At 49.8% G+C, this 22392-nt stretch overlaps 1 protein-coding gene across 5 annotated transcripts in view; it reads left to right on the top strand.

The window, feature by feature from the left end:
- The first annotated feature begins 5457 nt into the window (after positions 1-5457).
- KCNQ2 (potassium voltage-gated channel subfamily Q member 2) overlaps positions 5458-22392 on the top strand; it is a 64432-nt gene continuing 47497 nt past the window's right edge. For all 5 annotated transcript variants that reach the window (XM_030463030.1, XM_030463031.1, XM_030463029.1 and 2 more), the window contains exon 1: positions 5458-5753. In XM_030463030.1, coding sequence (XP_030318890.1) covers positions 5458-5753 — 296 coding nt within the window. The remainder of the gene's footprint in view (positions 5754-22392) is intronic.

Here is a 22392-nt window from a genome sequence, read left to right as displayed (position 1 = left end):
TTTCACTTGGGAAAAATCTGAACTATCTCCCCCTATCCTTAAGGAGACAAGATAAAAACTGCCCAGGAGCTCTGCAGGGGTTAAAGGAGGGAAGAGAGAGCCAGACACAGATGCAGCAGCTTTCTTTAGCACCTTAGGTTAAGAATGAATAAACCATAAAGTTTTGCCTTTTTGCTCCCCTGATTTCCCAGGTGTCTGGGCTGAAAGACTGAAGCAAGCCTGCAGCAAAAGCTCCTGGTGCAGAGAAATGAGGAATTTTGTTCCTTCAAGAGTTTTTCCTTTGCTTCTGACAGGTTGGATGAAGCTGGAACATGGAGACAGCCAGGTCTGGCTGGCAGTTTGCCAACAGAATACTTGCTTTTTTTTAAAAAAAAAAACCCTGAAATATGGAGCAATATCAGCTCCATTAAACCCAGCAACTAATTTTTCCCTCTTTTAACATTTTTGGAAGAAAAGAAGACACACAAAGAAAAAAAAAAGTGGAGGGCAGAGCTTTACACTTGGAAGGGTTTAGGGTTTTTTTTATCTCTCTTTCAATAATGAAAAGATAAAATGAGTAACCTTAGAGCTTTGCAATATTTTAGTGATTGGGTTGGGTTGTCTGGCTTGGAAAACACAGAGACTGTGACATTTCAGCAAGAAATAATAAAACAAAACACCAACCAACCCTATAAAAAAACCCCAACCCATACAAAACCCCAGAAAGAGTGCAGGAAGGAAGAAAATTTTCTTCTCCACGCAGGTTCACAGCCTAAAACCCTCTCCCAGAGTTGCCTTCCCCACTCTCCCAATCCCCTCTTAACCTCCCAGCAGCTTTTTAAGATAGAGCCCAGCTGGGAATGATCTCTCCTCTCCTAACCCAGGGCACCTGGGGCTGTTTGGGGTCTATTTATTGAGCTGATTTCTCACTTCTCCAGCAGAATAAAACCCAGAGGAGGTTGGGGTTCTTCTGTATGGCCCAGCTCCTGGCTCAGGTAGGTGGTTTTAGCTTTTTCAGCATGGGTTTTGTCTTTCTGATCCCACCTTCCTGTCCCTATATATTCCTTCAGGTTTTAATTCAGCATTAAAGTTGGTGGGAGGCAGGAGCTTGAGTGGGAATGAAGCAGAAAATGGGTTTTTGTGGGACTGGGTCCCAACCAGGATACAGTTATGGTCCTGGGAGGTGTTTTACTGGAGCAGAATTAGTCCTGAGCTGGACCTCAAGTTTCTGGGTGAGACCTGGCAAGGTTGGAAAGGTTTCTACAGAAAACCAGGTTCATTTTTCTTGCTTTAAATTGGTGTTGGAAAGAGCAAAATGGTGGTTTGGAGAACTGGAAGGGGAAATGCTGGGGGGAATTCTTTTAAATCAGTCTGTGGTTTTGGGGGGGCGTCACCTCTCAAGTGCTTGTGGTGGCCCTGGGGTTGGGGGAAGAGGTCTTGGAGTGGTTTTGTCTCAGGGAATGAGGTCTTGGAGTGGTTTTGTCTCAGGGAATGAGGTCTTGGAGAAGGTTGGAGACAGCAATTGGAGTTGGAAAGCTTCTTGTTCTTGAGATGGTCCTTCCACACCATGTCTTTGCCTCTGGTTTTGGTTGCCCCAAGAACTGGGCTGCCTGGTGGCAGCAGGAGGTCGAGACCCAGCTGCCCACAGCAGAGAAAGCTCAGGATAAGTCATGGGAACCTCCAGGAAAGATTTTTCAGCTCAATGAGCTACTTCACTTGCTATTAACCCCGTGTCCTTAGCAGCTCCACATTTATAATGTGCTTTTAGTCCTTTCCTTGAGCCTATAAATGGTGCATGGGGCTTCCATCTAATTTAACCTTATTCAGCCAATTTGTCTCTCACCAAAGTCCCATTTTCTTGTGGCTCAAATAACAGCACTGAAAAGCAAGAGCAAGCTTCAGGTTCCTTTTCCATCCACCCAGCTGAACAATTCCTTCCCCAACCCCCCTAGAAATTCTCTGCAGTTGTGCCCGTATCTCCCTGTCCCAAACGAGGAAGCTTTTGCTGACCATTGCCCTGTGTTCTCCCCCCAAGCAGGTTTCCCCTTGTCGTGCTCAGCTTTGTCCTTGGGAAATCTGCAGATTTCTCCATTTAGGCACCAGAATTTCTTTCTTACAGCATTTCCCTCTGAGGGGCTCAAACCTCAATGCTGGAGCAACATCACCTTCCAGGTGAAGCTCTTTGTAGCAATCAGTCTTGTTCTAGGGTTGGGCCTCCAGGTTTCCAAGATGTGCAAACCATCTTTTTATCTTTTGGTTTTCCCTGTTAACCAAGTAGCAAAGCCTTTTGTGTCTGATCATTAAATAGGGGTTCTTGAGGGGGATGTTTGCTGCTTGGAGAAGAGGATACAGGTAGCTTGAGGTTGGTTTTCTCACTTAAATAAGAAGCAGAGGCTGGAGATGGGTGGCTACTGGGTGCAGAATGGTTGAGCTATGTATTGTTCTGCTCTTGTTGGGATGGTGAAGCCTTCTGTCCAAGGGGGGATACAGCCATCTGCTTGAGGGTTTGAAAAGAGCTCTGGGAGTGCTAAAAGCCAGGCTATGGGTTCACACAAACCACCAGCTGGTGGGCATGGAGAAAGGGCTCTGGTTCAGTGTTCCAACCAGAAATAAATCCCTGGACTCACTCCATATCTCACACCAGTCCTTTCTTGCTGTGCCTCCAAAATTGCCAAGGGACAGAGCATGGATTTGGGTGTCTTGCCACAGTCTGATGTATTTCACCTCACCTTTGGGGTCCCTGCTGTGGTATTAATGTTCTCAAGCCATCAGTGATGCTGAAAGCAAAGAACTGAGCCTAATTCTGTTTGCTTGCTGAAACAGAATGTCCTTGGATCAGATAAAAACACCTTCCAGTACTGCTGGAGATACCTCATTAATTCACACACTCTTGGTGGCTCTGCCTTTCCTTCTGTCCCCAAGAAGCAGCAGCAAAACAACTGACTTCATCTTCTGCAGCCCCTGCTGCTGTTTTTTGGGGCAGGATGTGGCTTCTAGGTCAGTGTTTATGTTCCTCTTGTCCCCAGGCTGCTCCTGGCTTCCTCCTTCCCAGCAGCTCCCATGGGCTCAGTCTGGTTTGGTGGAGGATTCAGCTTGTTCTGAGCTCTCAGTCACAGCTTGCACAGCCAACCCATGAAATATCATCTGTAGAGAATATAATATAATAATAATATCTGTCTCTGTAGAGAAGGAGTTGGAGATGCCCCAAAAGTGAAGAGAGAGGGAAGGGACAAGGCTTGAGTGGATCTTTCTGATTTTCCACCTCCCCAGGGCTGTTCTGTTTATACAAGGAGACCACTCTTGGTGCCCCTTGCACACAAGGACTTGTCTGAGTTTTTTACCTTCCTTCCAAGCCAAGGACCAAGCTGCTATCATCACCCTGTGGCTTTCCTCAGCCCATCCCTGCTCTGGGAAGGATGAAATCCCACTCCTGGTTTCTGATTGTCTTGGAGACACGATGCCCCAAGCTGTGCTGCAGTGTGACACTGCAAATGATCAGCTAATTAAGGGGGAGAAGAGTGGGATGAATTTGGAGCCTTCATTAGGCTCACAGACTATGAGGAATCTTGAATTTGTTAGTTGGAAATTGCTTCCTCTGCCTGTTGGCCTTTTGGTGGAGAGGGGGGAGATTTTCCCTGCCTTTGGCCCCTGCTGCTGGATCTCTAACAACATCCTTTGCACATTTAGTGCCAGGCACATCTGTAACTGGCTACACTATTAAAAAACACTAATGATCTTAGAAGTGCTCACAAATAATGAATTGAAGGGCCCCTCACTGAATGGGGTAATTTATTCCCTGACATACTTGCAGATCTGCTTCTCCATGATTTAACCCAGCTTTGGTCTGCTGCCTGCCTCAGATTTCTCCTCTGTTGGGGAGAATTCCTGGGGTCCCAGGAAACATACAAATGGAGGGATGCTCCATGCTGGGGCTTCCTTTAACATTCAGGGCAGGATTTGGAGAGGAAGGGGCAGGAGGTTTGGTCCCTGTGCTCCTCTTGTCCATCAGTTGCTATTGGGATTCCTCTAAGGCATAAGGAGAGGATTGAGAGGTCGGGATTTGGGAAGTGCTCCCTGGGAGGTTGTTGTTTTGTTCAGCTGAATATGAAATTTGGGAAAAGTCTGCCAATAAGGGGTTTTCTGAGTGCTTCCTCTTGCAAGAGAGGGAACTGAGGCTTTGGGCAACCATTTTGCAGTTTCCCTACAATCCAGATTGCAGCAAGGTACTTGGTGGTTGAAAGCAGCAGCTCATCCAAGCTCTACAAAAAGCTTTCTTTACTTACAATGAACACCCTCAAAGCTGCAGCTCACAGCTCATCCCTGACTTGTTGGACCTTAAGAGGTAGAAAATTCCCTGCAGTAGCAGCTGGTGGTCTGGGCTTGGTACTGCTTGGTTGGAAGTCTTCCCATTTGGACTTTTCTGTGGAGATTATTTGTGTGTGGCAGGGGCTTCTGTCTCATCTTGGGCTCCTGCTTGTCTTCTCCTGGGCTCCTAAATCTTAAGAGGGCAGGTTGGACCTTGAAGAAATGTGGATGAAGGGGGTGGCTTTGCACAAGGAAATTTAGGAGGTTAAGAAGGTCTGGGGGTAGGCACGTGAAGTTTGGGCATGGATTTGGGGTCCTCCCTGTGAACCCTCAGTGTTACCCATCTCTGCAGGAGGAAGCAGCTCATGGGCATCTGGGGGATGCCAGAGCCTGGTTTGGGGAGGGGATGCAGAGGGTGCCAGGATGCTTGTCCCCTGGTTTGGAAACAAGAGGAAGCTGCAAGACCTTGATTTTAGAGGATGTCAGAGCCTGCTGGAGCCTTGGTGTGGGGGTAGACCTTCTAGAACCTTCCAGTGCTTAAAAAAGGGGTTCAGGGAAGCTGGAGAGGGACTTACAAGGACATCTAGCAGTAGACTGAAGGATAATGGTGCTTCAAGCTAAAAGAGGGGAAAATAGGAAATTATTTTTTCAATTATTTTTTGACAATAAGGTTGATGAGCCCCTGGTTGCCCAGAGAAGCTGTGGCTGCCCCATTCCTGGCTGTGTTTCCAGCCCAGGCTGGATGGAGCTTGGAGCAACCTGGGCTGGTGGGAGGTGTTGGAATTAGATGGTGTTGATGGTTCCTTCCAACCTAGCCCAGTTTGGGGTTCTAGGATGCCAAATGTTGTGGGGTTTGGGTTTTTTTGTTTGGTTTGGTTCTTTCGTTGTTGTTATTGGGTTTTTTGGTAGGAGACAGTCCAGAGCCTTTTTTTTATTTTTTATTCCGTGTAGAAAAATCTCTTATTTTTCGGGACGGATCCAGGTGCTGCAGGAGGGGGGACTCCAAGGGTTAACGGGGCGGGCTGAGGGCGGTGCTGTCGGAGCCGATCCCAGCCGGCTCCTGCGGCTTCGCCTGCGCCGGGCGCGGAGCAGCGGCGGGGAGCGCGGGCGGAGCCCCCCCCGCCGCCCCCGGCCCCGCTGCCCCCCTTCACCCCTAACCCCCCGGCCGCCACCATGGTGCAAAAATCCCGCAACGGAGGCGTTTACCCGGGACCCGCCTCTGAAAAGAAGCTGAAGGTGGGCTTTGTGGGGTTGGACCCGGGAGCCCCGGACTCCAGCCGGGACGGAGCTCTCCTCATCGCCGGTTCCGAGAGCAGCAAACGGGGCAGCATCCTCAGCAAACCCCGTTCCGGGGTCTCGGGAAGCGGGAAGCCCCCTAAAAGGAATGCTTTTTACCGCAAGCTGCAGAATTTCCTCTACAATGTTCTGGAGAGACCGCGGGGCTGGGCTTTCATTTACCACGCATACGTGTGAGTAAAAGGGGTGATGGTGATGGGGGAGGTAAACCCGATGGGAGAGACCCCCCCTCCTATCCATACCCAGTCCGGGTCTATCCCCCCCTCCACTCCCATCCCCTCCCCGCCCCCCAAAGAAAAAAAAAAAAAAGATGCATGGCGAAGAGGAAGGCTGCTCCAGCTGCAGGGAGGGGATGCAGGGTGCCAGGGCTGACTGCGGAGCTCGGGGGGGTGGGGAGGGGATGCTGAGTGTGTCCGTCTGTCCCCTCCATCCCTCTGAGTGTGTCCGTCTGTCCCCTTCATCCCTCCCGGAGCAGCCGGTGCGGGGGGCCCGGTGCCCAACACCCTGCGCCCGGGGAGGGGGTGTGTGTGCTGCCGGGAGGGGGGCGGTGATGGAGGAGATGGAGGAGGATGGAAAAGCTGCCCCTGCAGAGCTGGGGGGTGGCGGCGGCGGCGGCGGCTCCCCCGGGGAGGTGCAATGCACCGGGCCCCTTGTTTTCTCTCTTTGTCCCCCCCACCCTTCCCTTCTCCCCGTTTGCGGGGGAAGGGAGATGCTCATGCGGTCGGTGCAGGGAGCGGGAGTGATGGGTAGGGACCGCTCCTCCGTCTTGCTTGAAATCACCATAGCAATGATGTGAGCAGAGGAACAAAAAAGCTCCGCACAGGCACTGTCTCTCCTTCCCTTCCCCTCCACCCACCGCCCCCCCACTTCTCCTTCTCCCCCCCCCCACCTCGCCCCATCTTTGCATACGAAGGGCTCGGGATGGGTTTTGTGGTTCTGCCCTGGGTTTTCTGGAGGGATTTTCTTGTCCCCCTGTGGGAAGCGGCTGAATTGAAGATGTGTCTAGAAAGAAATGCTGATCAGCGTCTGGGGCTTCCTGGCTGCCCAGCGATGGAGCAGTAAACAAAGGAGCAGTCCCGGGAGCCACATTTCCCCTCTGCCACCCGGAATTCTGAGGCTGGGATGGGCACAGCAGCCCCGCAGGATGCTGCCCGCACCTGAAGGCATCGCTGCAGCGCTGCTGCCTTCCCCTTCTTTAGAGGATTGGGGAGGGAGGGAGGGTCAAGATGAATCGCTGTGTGACTGCAACTCCCATTCCTCTGGGACTTTCCACAGTCCCACCAGGCTCTTCTGCAGCCTTGGGATGCTCATTCCCTTGGTACCAGTGGCTTTTTTTTTGTTTTGCTATTTTTTAATCATGGCTAGGGCCTCTATCGGCACCAGCAAGAGGGGGTTTTGGGGCCTTTCATGGGGTTTTCCCCATCCTCTTGCTGTTAGGCTGTTCCCAGAGAAGGGGTTGGGATGTGCTTTCTGGTCCTCAGCCATTTTGTACATTGAGGCCTTTCAGGGAGGTGTTGGTGAGTCCAGTTGGACAGGGGGTGGCAGGGGGAGCTTTTTGCACTGCAGGGGGTGTTGGGGACCTTGTGAGGAGCTCATTTCCCCAGGGACATGGGAGAGGAGAAGAGGGAACATCCGTGGAGCTCATCTGTGGCTATGAGGAGCATGAAATCCAGTGCTGGGACTTCTGATTATCCTCTGGAGTTGTTGGTTTGAGCTGCAAAATCCTCCAGGATCACGCTGAGGGCTTGAGTGTTGGTGTTGTGAGCTGGGTGTGTGCCAGGGAGGGGGCAATGCTGTGTGGGATAATGTGCTGTAAAATACAGGTGAGCCCCCAGTTTGGGGATGCTGGGGTGACAGTGGCAGAGATGGGAGGTGCTGGAGGCTTTTTAAGCTGCTGTGGCATCTTTAGCTGCTCTTTCTTAACTTCTGACCCCTTTGGCTCTCTGCTTGGGCAGGCAGGGGTAGGAATAGGGGCATCTCAGACTCATCTCTGACCAGAATTCCCTGTCCTGTCAATGCCTTGTTCCTGCTGCCAGTCTGAGGATACCTTTTAGAATTTACCATGTAGCTACCTCCCCCCCCCAACCCATCTGCACATCTCCTGGGCTTTTGACTCCACTTGTACCTTCTGTGACCGCACGGGTGACTGTGCCCACCACTGGCCTGGGATGTGCTGGGACCTGGGTGGCCTCCCTGGCTCACCTTGGGGCTGATGCCCAAGCCATCCAGGAGATGTAATCCTTGCAGAACCATCTTCTGCCCCCTGCTTACACACCCAGGAGGAAATGGAGGTGAAACTGGGGGCTGGGGTTGTAATTTCACCAATGTCTGTGAAGCATTGGTGATAAAATAGTTTTTTGTTTGTTTTTTTTACTGTGTCTGGGGAAGTTACATGGACTCCAGTCTCCTGAACAAGGCATATGATTGGTTTAGCTGTGGTGGTTTGCTTATACATTATTTAAAGAGCTGAAAGATGTGGCAAACATCATACAAAATAACTGGGATAAACCCATGCTCATGGGTTTTGCCCCTTGCTGCCTGGGTGAGCCTGGCATGGCCCTTCCCAGGCCCCTATGTGTTGGAGTGGGGTAGGGAAAGGGGGGAGTTTCTGTACCTAGAAGTCTCTAACCCAGACAGAGAACACAGATAAAGGATTCAAAGATATTATTTTCAAAGATAAGGGAGGATGAAGGGACTGGCTCAAGGTCATCAAGTTTGTATGGGAGGGCTGGAGCTACCCTGAATGTCCTGATGGTCTGTGGGATGTCCTGCCCACCCTATTGGGGTCATGCTGTTTTCTCCAGCCCTGAACCCCATTTTGTGCCAAAGCCCTGAGCAAAAAAACCCCCTTGTAGTGTAGTAGGAGGGGGAGACTGTGGGTGTAGAGACTCTTCCAGCATGAATATGTTTTAATAAATAGGAGAGGTGCCTCTGGGGCCCATCTCCCAGGCTGGGATTGCCTGGGTGACTGATGCACTGCCTTGAGATTCTTATTCAAGTTGCCTTTATTCCCAATTCTGCATCTTTTAGATCCAATCCACCAGATTTCTTCCTCCACCTCCTCTTCCACTCATCCCCCTTTGCACCATTTTAATTCATCAGAAAACCAGGGAACTCCTGCCCCAAACTCATCACCGTGGTCTTATCTCTGATGTTGGCTCTGTAAAATCTGTTACCTCTGGGAGCACAAACACTAGTTTATATTTTTCTTGATTTGTGTACTTAAAAGCTCTTCCTACACTGACACAAGTGGCTGATGTGCTCGTGGGAGGCTGGGTGTGTATTCAGGGTCCATGTAATATATTTTGCACAACCCTCTGGATCCCATTTTCTGAGCCTGGCTGCAGGTGAACCCTTCAGTGCTGAGCCTCCTTTTTTCTCATCTTCTCCCAGTATTTGTCTCAACATTTTTTTTTCCTATTCTCCCCTCTTTTTTTTTTTTTTATTCTTTCCTCAGCAATGCAGCACGTGGCCTCATTCTGTTCAAGCTGGAGCTGAAACCTGAAAAGTTGAGCTGTGCCTAAATAAGAGGCCAGGCTTTTGGAGGGATGCAGCAGCATTTTACATCTTGAGATTTGTTCTCTCCACAGAGAGGCATTTTGCTTCCAAACTTCTTCTTTCTTTCAATCATTTCAATCTTTTGGTCTTCTAGTCCTTTTACTTTGGTCTTCATAACTGTGCTCAGTGGTGATGAGTTTGGGGGGGCTGGGATACTTGAAAGTGATTTTTTTTAACTTTTTTTTTGGTCTCTCCATGCCATCTTATTTCAGAATACTGCTGCATTCTGTCCCAATCTGTGCCAGGTACTTGCTTGGGCACCTTCTTAACCCCATACATCTGGAGACCCCTTTACTGACCCCTCCCCATGGGGAGCTGCTGGGGTTTGGCAGAGCTGGGGGGAGGAGCCCCTGTTCAGAGCCTTTTGCAGCTGTGTGCCCAGGGACAGCCTCATTCTTCATTTCCTCCTTTGAACATACAACCTCAATGTGTCTTCCTCACCGTGTTAAAAATAGGTTGGGTGCATTTTTTATCTGCATAGAGTGCACCTTGCATCCAGTTAATTAAGCAAGTGCACAGACTTAAATTATAATAAGGAAGAACATTTCCTCCTTGTCTAATTCTATTAAAATGTCCTTATGCCATCCCCATCCCCTTTGTTCTTCCCTTTTAACTCAGCCAGAAGCCACCTCTCTCTCTCCTTCTCCATCTCCAGAAGGTTTCTTTGCACTGCCTGCATCCTGGCATGGCCACAGCTGGTGCTGGGAGGATGGGGAGTTGATGCAATTGCTTCCCTGGTGGTCTTGGTGCAGAGGTGGCCTCTTTTGGGACATCTTCCCTTCTTCAGGGACTGGTGAAAATGGGGTTATTTCCTACAGAGCTGTGTTTCCAGGTAACTTCTGGCATCAGATTGAATGCCTCTGGGGACCCCCAGCTGTTTTTCTGCTGCCTGGGTTGGCTTTGTGGGGTGTTTGGTTTTCCACTTGGAATTTTCTAGATTTGTTTGTTTTATGCCATTTGGGAATGAGGTGCAAACCTAATTCTGCCTCATTTCCCCATCCCCAAACACTGAGAGGTGGTGGGGATGGCAAAGCCCTCCCTGCCCCCCCACACTCAGCCCATCCACACGTGGCCCTCCTGGGTTCTTCTCCCCATGTCCCAGTGAGTTTGTGGGGTGAAGGCCCCAACCCAGATCTCCTGTAAATGCTGGGTTTAATGGGGCTGTGGCAGTGATGGGCTCAGCCATGGGGTTGTGTCTGTCCTGGGGACCAGAGGGACCTTCACGGGGTGATGCCTGATGAGCTCCTCTTCAGCTGCTTACTCAGAGCTTGGTGGGAGCAACCTGATTTCAGATGCTTTAATGTGTCATGTTCCTGTAGTCATCTTCACCCCACACTGACATTAAGGGAATGAAAAACAAGCAGATCCTCGGGGTGACCTCCTTTTTCTGCTGCAGCACAATGAGATGGGTCTTCCATTGCCCTGGTTTATTGTAAGAGGGAATAAAACCCCCAAAGCAAGCCCCAAACCCCATCCTAAAGGGGAAGATGGGAGCTGCTTAAAGAGGTGCTGGTAGCAAAAATCACATCTTGATTTGTGGGGTTTGGTTTGGTTTTTGTTGGGTTGGGTTTGTGTTAGGTTTCTTTGGGGGCTGGGTTGGTTTTTGGGTTGGATTTGTGTGGGGTTTTTTGGGTTGGCCTTGTTTTTTGGGTTGGGCTTGTGTGGTTTTTTTGGTTGGGTTGGTTTATGTGGTTTTTATTTGTTCATTTGTTGGTTTTTTGTTTGGATTGGGGTTTTTGCCCTGCAGCAAAAGGGAGGGGATATCAGGTGGATGAGACACTGCCATTCTTTTGGTAGGGCAGAGGGTTTGCTTGTAAATTCAGGTATCAGTGGGACTAAACCAGGATAAAAAAAAAAAACAACCCCAAACCAAACACCTCAATTTGATGTTTGACTTCTGGACTTCAAGCAGCAAACACTTAGCCCTGCATAATCCCTTTGAAAGTAGGCTGAAGGATTAGCAGGTTTCTTAGCTGCTTCTTGAGGGACAGATTCCTCTTTCCAAGCCCTCCTGGAAAGGTGGAGAAGCTGGGAAAGATGGAGAAGGATTCCTACAAAGGATTAAACTCTGCCTCTGCTGTGGTTCTTGGGCAGATGTGAGCCTGTGCCTGGAGGATGCATCAGAGATGTCTCCAGCTCTGAGATTGCTGCAGGATCAGGCAATGGGTTTTACCCCCTGGCAGTCCAAAACTGAACCACACTGTAAAATAGGATTATTATGGTGTCTGAACTGGGTTTCCTGACTGTAGTTAGATGGGAGGTGGCTCAGACCACTCTGAAACTCACCTTTGGCAGGAGATGGTCCCAGCAGGGCTGCAGGAGGAGGTGTTTGTGTGGTTCCTTGGTAGATGAGCCCATATATCCAGATGAGGATAAAAAAATGTAGGGTTTTTGGGTTTTTTCCCTCTGGTAAGGATGAGTTGTGTGATATTTGGTCACCTCACTGAAGCTGTGGGTGACTTTGGCTCCCCACAGAGTTCTCATCCTGACCTCATCCTGGATGAACTCCTCCTCCTCCAACACTTGCACTGAAGGTGTTTGGGGGGGTTCATGTGGATTTATTCATCATTTCCCCAGCCATGTTTGAGAAGGGGTTTTGAGAACAGAACCTGGAGAGCAAACCCTACTCAATTGGTGGACTTCAACCCAAATCCCAGGGGAAATCAGAAGATAATCAAGGTTTATTAATGCTGCTTCAAGACCTTAAGCAGCTGCAGTTGTGTTTTGGCACTTGGAGAGTGCCCAATGACTTAGTCTTCATCCAGAAAGCCTTTTTAATTTTTTTTTTATTTTTTTTTTAAATATGTCCCTCAGGAGGGTGGGACAGGGCAAGGAGACCTCTCTCCATCTGAGTGCCAGCAGCCTATGGTGGTGGCTGGCATGTGGCTTCTTCAGGACAAGATTGAAAGAGGCAGAACTATTTGCCTTCTGGAGAGGGCTTTTCCTGGGGATTCCTGCATGCTTCATTTGTAAATAAACCCTGATGTGCTGGGAAGTCCTGCTTTCTCCTTTTGAGCTCTGCCAACCCGGGGAGGTGACAATGTCAAAGGAAAATATGGCTCGAGCTGGTGTGGAGCAGAGCAATGGGTGAGCACAGCAGGGCAGGGCATCCTCACACAGCTTCCACTGTCACTCTCTGTAAAGTTATTATGATGCCTGAGGGGAAAAAAAAAATAAAGGTAGCAGAAATCCTGCCTGAAAGGTGACTCATGTACACCTTCCCCATCTCCTCTCAACACAATACCTGCACAGTGTTTGTAACTCTGCTTTGATGGGGCTGGAAAAACTCATATGCAGGGTGGAAGGAGACAAACTTGGCTCAAATAATAGTTAAATACCAAAGGGGTTTTATTTCCCAAGGGGAAAAAGATTCTCTGTTAATATTACAGCAGTGTGCAAGCACCCCAAATGGAAATAGGAGGCTACAGGCTGCAGTTCTGAACATCAAGCCAAGAAAAAGCAGCTCCTGCTGTAAGGACTGAGTGTACAGAACAACGGGAGAGAGGAAAGGTGTAAAGGAGTTGTAGGGGGCTGCTGGTAGATCTTTGCTCCACTTTGGCCTTTATTTGAATAAGTGGTTGGTTTCTATTTGTGCACCTTGGGTTTGCCAAAGAAACCTTCTTTTGGGGGAGAGGTTTCTCCCCAAGCTTTTTTTGGGGGCAGGTTTTCCCCCAAGCTATTTTTTGGGTGGGCTTCCCTCCAGGTTTTTTTGGGTCAGGTTTCCCCCCAAGCTTTTTTTTTGGGTGGGTTTCCCCCAGCTTTGGGCAGGCTGTGGCTGGAGCAGATGAACAAATAGGCAATGCCATGACCTGAGGACCACGGGAGGGTTGACTTTGGGTTGTCAAGATGAGGACAAATCTTCCCTGAGCCCTGCATCATCCATGCTGGGGCAGTTTGCTCAGCTATTCCTGTTGTTACCAGCAGGTGAGAGGGCTGTGAGTTGGGTTTCTTGGCTTTCTGATTGTTGGAGTGTTGTGTGTGTGTGTGTGTGACGGGGAAATGACAGTGCTGAGAGGCTTGTTCAGCTGCCTGGTTCTGGGCTGTCACACAACTCGAAGTGGCCATTAATTGAGTTTATACTTGCTTGGAGGTTTGTTACCTGATCTGGAGAAGGTAATGAGGGCTGTCAGAGCACTCCATCTCTCCCTCAAGAGGAGAGCAGAGGAGTTGGATGTCTGTGTTACAGCTGGACAAGCAGGGAGCCAGGCTTGTGCCTCCCACCACTTGGAGTCATGTGGTGGTGAAGCCTGGATGCTTCCAGGAGGAGCAGTGAAAAACAAAAACCTCAACATCACAGCCTACTCATTGCTCTTGAAACGGGGAGGCTGGGTGAAGGGCTCAGGCTGTTGGTTCAACACCAGAGATGGGTTTAATGATGTGACTCAGTCACCCTCCCTCTGTGCCTGCCCAGCCTGGAAATACCAACTCTTGTCTAGTTAACCTCTTGCTGGGCCTTCCTCCAAGTTTCCAGGGGTCCATTAGGAATGATTTGTGCTTTAAGGATTGATGAGATTCCCCAGCCATCTCCTTCAGGAGGGAGCTATTTATTGCAGTGTGTGTTACACTCCCTGGGAGTGGGTGTCTCTCTCTTCCGCTTTTGGATCCTGCCCTGACTCTCTTTGTACATATAAATTAAAGTCCTCTGGACTTGAATGAGCAGCAAAACCAACCCTGCAACTGGCTCCATCCCTTGGAGCCTTCATGATGCTGATCTCATCTCTCCTGGCTGGAGGAGCAGGGGTAGGAGTTTGCATGGGACATTTGTCCATCTGGGTGCTGCAGTTTGTAGGGACAAAGTGTGTGTCCATATCCAGGAGAAGTTCATGCTCTATGGTGGGTTGTGTCCAAGGGGGAAGTGGGATTTCTGTCTTCTCTTCTCCCCCAAGGTTGCTTTGCTGATGCTTTTGATTTTTCTTCTTTAGAGGAGGTGAGAGATTTGAGTGGGATCAGTGTCAGTGCAGGGGCTGGAGGTGCCACAGGCACGTGGAGATGGGTTCCTTGGAGATGTTACCAGCTTTGGAGGAATTTCTCTGGGTCCTTTCTCCTGGGCTGCTCCTTTTCAGCCCCATCCCATGTTTATTTGGTGGCCCTGCAGAAAGCAGGATGAATCTGGGGGTGCAAGGAGAGGAGCCCCTCACATCACAGCTCTCCGGGGAGCTGCAAAGGAGCCAGCATGCTGAGGGCAGTGCTCATCCCAAAGCTGCCTTCACACCCAATTAACCATCACCCTGAGCCAGAGGGACAAGTCCTCATGTCATTCTGTCTGGAACTAAATTGCTGGCACTTGAGGAAGGCTCTGGCTCTGTAGCCTGAGGGACGGATGCATTTAATCGGCAGCAGCACTGAAGGAACTTGGTTAATGTGACCTTGTGGTTTGGTCCTTGTGGCTACTGGATGCACGGGGCTATGGTTGCCTCTTTCTTAGTTCTGGCTATTCCAGGAGGGAAGGAAAAAGAGCTCAGGAAATTCTCCTTTTCTCTGGGTCTAATTTGTGCAGTCATTGAATTATTTCCCCCCCCCCCCCCCCCCCTTTTTTTTTTATTTAATTTTTTTCTTTTCCATATTTCCCCATTGCCATCGAGATGTTTTTAATGCAATTATTCAGCAGCTTCTCTTACAATACCAGCTAATGAGGGGCAGGAAGGATTTCTGCATTGACCTTTTGTTGCTGATTTTTTTTTTTTTTTTCCTTCAGCAGAAATCCTGTTTGATTTCTAACCCTCTCTGTGCCCTGACTCTGCAACCCTCGGTGCATCTTGGTGGCTGGGGGGAGCATCTCAAATCATGTTCTGTGGCACAGAGGGGGCTGCTGAGGCTCAGTCTGTGAATCAGTGGATTTCTCATCTAAGTGAGGGATAAATAACACCCTGCAGGTCTGAAACTTGGCTGTAAATTGTGATGGATTAACCTGCCTTAGTAAGGGAAAAAGAATTTGAGGTTAGGAGTCCAGGAAAAGGGAATCAAAGTGCCTGAATAAGAGAAGTGGAGAGGACTTGATGTCTGTCCTTCTTTTTCCAGGAGATGGGGATGTAGGCAGCTAAAAATAGGTGACATCCCAACCTCAAGCTTCCATCTGTGCTTTGGAATTGTCAGATCTGGGAGACCTGGTGGTAGGATAGGGATTTACCCTGCCTGGCCTTGACCCATCCCTAGGCAGGAACTCTGGCACCTGGGCAGCACCTGCACTCCATGTGGGAGCAGCTGGCTATTAAAAACCCCAGAAAAAGGAATAAAGCCAATGGATTGGCCCTTTGAGGCCAGAGAGGTCCCTCTACCTTGTAGCCACATCCCTGGGGGATGTGAGTTGGGAAGAGCAGCCAGAGCCAAGCCTGCCCATGCTGTGGCATTCCCAGCTGCTGGGATGTGCATCCCACATCTGAAACCAGGGCTGGTGGAGCAGCCCAGCAAGGTTGCACAAACCCCCCAGTGTGATGCCTGACTTATTTTTCACTTGCTGGAAGAGCAGTGGAAATGAAATGAAGATTAATCTTTTTTTTTTTTTTTTTCCCCTCCTGCTTCCTCTTTGCAGTTTCCAAGGAAAACTGAATTAAAAAAAACCCCAAAAACACAACAAACCACGAGATGTGCTGGAAAGGAAGCTAAACCCTGAGCATCCTTTCATGAGTACAGAATGTGGGACTGCAGGGAATGGCAACGTGATCCCAGGGCACATCCTGGGTGCCTGAGTTACACAACCAGGATGGATGGAGAGCTGCTCCTGCTTGGGTTCAGCAGCAGGATGGTGATGCCCTGACTCAAAATACACTACTGCCTATTACCCCCTCATTGCTCTTGTCACTTTTGTCCCCAAAAAGCAGCAGCACAGAGCCCTCAGGAGGCTGAGAGCCAAGCAGGAGGTAGGAAGGAGCTCAGAGGAGCATGGAAAGGCCATTTGATACTTGTCACAGTGCCTGGTGACATAATTCCCAGACAGCCCCATCTTGGAGCTGGCTGATGAGTGGCTGGGGACATCTTGCTCCAGTGCCACCAAGTGAAGGTGACTCCTTCCCAACTCGGGTGGGAGGAGGAGGCGGCTCTGATGGGAGGATTTGTGCTGCAGCCTCTGCTGCTGCCACCACCTGGGTTTAGAGCCAAAGTTGGAGACAGGGAGAGGGATTTCAGGATTGCCTGGGGATAGGGTAGAGGTGGGGGGAAGGATGAGGACCTTGGTTGGGGTGCTGGGTACATCCTGGTGTCACTGGTGTGGGATTCTGTCACTTGAGATGCTGCTGCTGGCTCTGGTCCCTTGGTGAGCTGTGCAGTGGGTTTGTGCCAGGCTCTCTGCTCCTCTAGAAGGATTTATTGGTTGCTGGGGCTCTTGGCCAGGTCCTGGGCTTAACCTCAGCTCTGCCCCTGGGTGCTGGGGGGAATCCTTGCCCCTCTTCTCCAGTATGGGACCTGAGATATGGAGGAATTTGGTGCCATGGGATGGCTGCAGGGTAACCCAGCATCACTGCTCCCTGGGCTGCAATCCCAGCCTCTCCCTTCTCCAGCAGGAATAACCATCTCCCAGGCAGGCAAGGAGACTTTTTTATGGATCTTTGTCCTACCAGGCCTTCCTGGGCTTTGAATTATTAGATGTTGTCTCTGGTCTCCATTATAAAGGTTGTTAGAGCAGAGTTACTTATCAGAACAGAAAACACTGTTTCACAATTGGCTTCATCTGCTTGTGGAATTTACAATAAATGAGGAGAACTTTGGTTTTGTCCCCTTTCCCCCTTTTTATTTTCTTTATGAGAGGCTGATGTTGGGAGTAAACATAGAACATCTTTGGAAGAGGATGGCTGGTTTTCTATCCCAGCACCCCCATCGGTGCTGCTCTGTCTCTTCTTTCTAAAACATCTCCAGCAACTTCATTAACATGAAAAAGCTGGAGAGCATTTTTTACCAGGACTTCTGTGGTTCTGGATTACAGATTGTGCCCTGGGGGGGGTCCCTTCCCACCTGGCCAAGGATCTTGGCAATGATTTTACCTTCTGCTCAGAGGGAGCAGCAAGGATGGGCAGATGTGGAGGAGGAGACCTGGGGCCAGCTGCTGAGCTCAGTGATGGCTTTATCATTATTTTTAGGAGCCTGAAGCCCCAGAAAGTTGGTTTTTTGGGGTTTTTTTGTTTGCTTTTTAACCTGCTGCTTTGCAAGAGGCTGGATTTGAGCAGCAGTAACCTAGGCCATGGTCCTGCTGCTGGTTTTCTCTTGCTCCAGGAGTGTCTTGCCCCACAGATGGGTGCTCCACAGCATCCCTGAGTAGACCTGCTTGGTGTGACCCATGCAGGTGTGATCCCTCATATTTCTTCCTTGGGAATAAACCACAGGAACTCCCTGGGAATTGGAAGCAGGGTCCCAGTGCTGTCAGCCTGGCTCTGATTTCCCCTTCCCCAGCTCTCGAGTGATGCTGCAGCAGCTCTCCCAGCAGGGTAGTGTGATCCCAGGGGACCTGGTGCCTGGGAAAAGGAAGGTAAAAGCAGGTTTTTGCAAGCCTTTGCCTGCCATTTTAAACAGGAAGGATGTTTCCCTGGCAACGAGATGGATGCTTCCCAGCAGAGCATATGGCTCCCATCGACTTTGATTTACCGGCGCGTTGGAACGGCAGCGAGATAATCCTGCCTCAGCCTTAAAGTCTCCCTGCCCTCTGTCCCTGTCACCTGGGAGCTGTAAAAATCCCTGGCTTCCCTCCCTGGCCTTGCTCTTATCCCATCCCAGCCGTGGAGCTGGTGTGGTCCCATGTCAAGAGTCTTGGGGAGCTTTGCAAAGAGGGAATTGCACAAAAGACCTGAGCATCCCCCGGAGCTGCTGGGTGGGCAGCAAAACCTTCCCTGCTTCTCACCAGCTGAACAGCTCCTCCTCTGAGAACATAATATGCAGCTTGCTCTCCTGGTTTTCCTCCCTGCTTTTAATCATTTTTAGATGTTTTCCACCTTTTCACCACGCAATCAGCTGCCTCCTGCAGCTTGCTATTTATTGGTGTGTTTACTGGTGCAGGGAAAGCAGGAGAGGGAACAAACCTCTCATTTGCTGAGCAGGGGAACTCAGAGGAGCTGCTTTCTCTGAGCTTTTGGCTTTTCCAGCCTTCCTGGCATGTCCTGGTCCCACCAAAATGGGCATCACTGCCCATCACTGTGCTTCATAGAACCATAGAATCAGCTGGGTTGGAAGGGACCTCTGAGATCATCAAGTCTAACCCTTGTGGACTTGGGTGGATTTGGCTCAAATTGGCCCCCAGGTTCAAAGAGTAAGGGCAGGGAGGCAGCCAGATGGGTGATGGCATCAGTCTCATGGCTTTAGGGAGCCAGGATAGCAGGAGAGGTTCAATTCCTGCACCCAAGTGGGGTGCTCAGCCCTGATTGCCATGAGACCCCCAAAGTGCTCAGCCTGGAAGGCTTCAAATCAAGGTTAAATTGTAAGTGCAGTTGGCTTTATTTCTGCTGCTGGCAGGAGCAGCTCCTTCCTCTCCTCTCCAGGCAATCTCTACTGTGGAAAGAGCTCTGGAGAGTTGGGGGGCTGGGGGCTGAGCCCCCCTTCACCTCTTCTCCCCCCCCATACCTGTCTGTTCACTGGCTGCCTGCGAGTGATGCTGGGGGAGAAGCAAGGGAGGACAGAAATGATTAATTGCCTCTTGGCTCTGGGGATTAATTAATCAGGAGGAAGGAGAAGCTTGGGCTCTGGCTGCCCTGCTGCTGTCTGTGCAGCTGGGGAGGGGGTCCCAAGGAGGTTTGGCTCTGCTGCAAGCCCAGGAGACACCCAGGGGGATGGTGGTAGAAGATCTCCCCAGGGCAAATCTGGCTGCAGCTCAGGGAAACTTCAGTGCTGGAGAGGGGAAATTGCTGGAAAAGGACCAGGGCTTGTAAGTGGCAGCTCCTGGAGGACCCAAAATAGTTGTTCTGGTGCTGAAGTTCCACAGAGCTTGACTGGCAGCTGCTGTGATGCTCTCCCCTCCCTGCAGCAGAGCTGGCTGGTTCAGCAAGTTTTTAAGGCTGAAGAGCTCTGCTTTGTCAAGCCTGAGCTCCCTGGGGACCTGGGTTTGTTCTGCAGCCCCTCCAGAGCTGCCTCTCTGCACTATTCCAGCAGAACCATTCCCATCCCTGCACTTTCAGGGATGTGAGCAGCATTAGGGCCATGTCCTGCCACCTTTGTCACCAAGGAGGTGGAGGATGTTCTGCTGCTGTGAGGAAGGGATGCAGAGCTCCAGAGCTGACTAAAGGCCTTTTATTTCTTCCTGTTGGATGTAATTATTTTATTTCTATTTTTTCCTGTGTGCCAGACTCTGTCTCTCAAGCCTCACAGGGGCTGGACCTGGCAGAGCCAACCCTGCTCCCATGGCAGTGCAGCTCTTTTGGGGAGGAGGGGGGAAGGGAAGGGGTTATTTCTGATTTGCACCAGTGTGAGTGAGAGGAAAACTGCAGAGAGGGAATGATTGCAGCACTCCTGTTACCTGGGCATATTTTATTTTTTTTTACCCAGCCTGGGGTCACTGTTTTCAGGAGGCTAAAACCAAAAGGCTGTGGAGCAGCTCTCCTGCTTCTTGGCTCTGAGCTCCTTCCTGGTCTCTAGCAGGGACAAGAGAAATAAAATTAGAGAGATGGCAAAATTACTGACTCTGGCATATTATACAGTTTGCAAACACTGCTTTTTTTTTTTTTTTTTTCTTGTCCCCAGGACTTGGTTAATTAAACAAACTGAGAAATGAAATGAGCAGTGCTTTGGTAACACTGGCATTTTATGCTTCAGCATTTATCCTTTAGCCTCTGGCTCCAAGAAGCCCCATTCTTGTCTTCTCATTACCAATAGACCCAAGATCTTGGCTGTTCTTTCCTCTGAGCTGGGAGGGAGCCTGGGAGCAGAGCTCTGGGTTGCTGCTTTTACAGAAGCATCAACCATGGGCTTGAGGCATGGGGCAAGTGAGATTTTTTTTTTTTTTAAAAAGGCAGTTTTTAGGGTTTTTAGCCTGCCATGGGTCTGGGCTGGTTCATGTGGCTGCTGGGAGCCACTTGGTCTCTGTGGCAGCAGCTCCTGGGGATGCTCTCAGCAAGGATGCTTGTGTTAAGGCATCTGAAATTCTTGGTATATATGTATATAAAACCCCTGCAAAGTTGGTGACAGGAAAGCTGAAGGCTCAGGGAGAGCCAGAGCTTGTCCTTCATGGGCAGGAAACTTCTGGCTCCAGCTGAACTGCTGCTTCTGGGACAGAGCTGTGCAAAAGCAGCTCTATTCCTGTCTCCTGAACCAGCCCTCTGCAGTTGGAGACAATCTCCCTATCTGCAATTAGCCCAGAGCCTATTTTTGTATATCCCAGTCCCTCGAGGAATGTTTAGTTGAGATGCAGCATTACACTTTACAGGGACAGCTTGCTTTTAACCCAGTTTTAGGGCTTGGTAAAGTCAAGTGGTTTGCCTAGGTCAGTCAAAGCAGCTTGACCTCAACAAGAGGTTTCTTTCTTCCTCCAACCATGCAGGAGGCTTTTAAAATTCATTTCCTTTCTTTTTCTCAAGGCTTTACCCTTTAAAAACCAGCAATAACTTGATGTTCATATAAAAATAAAGGTGAGCTTGGGATGATTTATATCCCTGTAGTCATGAGCAGTGATTTCTCAGGTAGGGAGGAAGCTGAGGCTCTTTTTGGGGGAATACCTTGTGGGATGGAACAAAGGCAGTGCTCAGATTTCCAGCTGAATAACACAGGGATTGCATGAGACAGCAACTTTCCCTCCCGTTGCAATCAATGGATGTGCTCTGAGTAAATGCCTGCACAGAAGAATTACTGAAATTTCCAATATTTTATGTGCCATAAATGTACTGTGGTCTTCAGGGTTCTCTGCCATGAGCTGCAGCTGCAGGAATAGATATTTCCCCAATAAGTTGTTTTTTGGTGGTTTTTTTTTTTTTAAGTAAAAAGCTCAGCCCAGCAGTGCTGAGTTGCAGCAGAATCTGACTCTTTGGGTGCATGGGGCTGACTGATATTTTGATTTTTTTTCCTCCAGACCTCTGACTCCTCTGCAGCTGTGGGGGAACACAGGCAAATGGTTCCCAGGGATTCATGTTGGATGAGGACAAAAAAAAAAGAACACTTGGGCTAGAATTTCTTTATTAATAAGGCTTTTATTCTGTGTTGAGTAATTTAAATTATTAGAGCCAGCCTGAAAAAAAACCCAAACCAAAAAAAACCCCAACTTATTCCTTAAATTTAACCCTCTTTCCTGCTGTAAGTGCTCATCTCCTGCATGGAGAAGGAAGTGATTCTGCCCCTGTGCTCAGCCCTGGTGAGGCCACAGCTTGAGTCCTGTGTCCAGTTCTGGGCCCCTCAGCTCAGGAAGGAGATTGAGGTGCTGGAGCAGGTCCAAAGGAGGCAACTGGGCTGGTGAAGGGATCCAGCACAGATCCTGTGAGGAGAGGCTGAGGGAGCTGGGGGTGTTGAGGCTGGAGAAGAGGAGGCTCAGGGGAGACCTCATCACTCTCTACAACTCCTGAAAGGAGGTTGGAGCCAGGGGGGGGTTGGGCTCTTTTCCCAGGCAACTCTCAGCAAGACAAGAGGGCAGGGTCTCAAGTTGTGCCAGGGGAGGTTTAGGTTGGAGATGAGAAAGAATTTCTTTCTGGAGAGGGTGATCAGGCATTGGAATGGGCTGCCCAGGGAAGTAGTGGATTCTCCGTGTCTGGAGATCTTTCCAAAGAGCCTGGATGTGGCACTGAGTGCCATGGGCTGGGAACTGCAGCGGGAGTGGATCAAGGGTTGGACTTGATGATCTCTGAGGTCCCTTCCAACCCAGCCCATTCTATGATTCTATGATCTCCAGTCCCTGCTCTTTCCAGCTGGGTTTTTTTCTTTGAGGCTTCAGTCCAGAAAAGCTCTTAAGCTGACTCCTGCCTGGAAGTGTGGAGATGCTGGAATCCAGGCAGTTCCTGGGGTCAGGGCAGGATTCTGGCTCTGGGCACTCGGGGCTGATGCTGCTGATTCTGCTCCCTCTGTTATAAGCAAGAGGGAAGGGCTGAAGGAGCTCTTGGAGTTGGACCTGATTTCAGAACTGGATATCAGAGAAAATATATGTGAACCCATATCCTGCTTTAATTCTTTTTTTTCAGCTCAGACTAGAGGGAATGGGGGGAAAAAGGAGAGTTTTGGGGGTTTTTTGTGACTTGGTTGTGCCACCTTGCTGTCACAGCAAGGGGAAGAGGTTTGCTGCATCCTTGCAAGGTATCCAGGGGAATGTCCTGGGGTTTTTTGGGTGATGTTGTTGCAACAGGGTTGAGTGAGGAGAAAACAAAC

The sequence above is a fragment of the Calypte anna genome, chromosome 20 (assembly GCF_003957555.1).
Source record: "Calypte anna isolate BGI_N300 chromosome 20, bCalAnn1_v1.p, whole genome shotgun sequence".
Taxonomy (NCBI): domain Eukaryota; kingdom Metazoa; phylum Chordata; class Aves; order Apodiformes; family Trochilidae; genus Calypte; species Calypte anna.
Note: the sequence above shows the minus strand (reverse complement) of the source record. Positions and strands in the feature narration are given on the sequence as shown.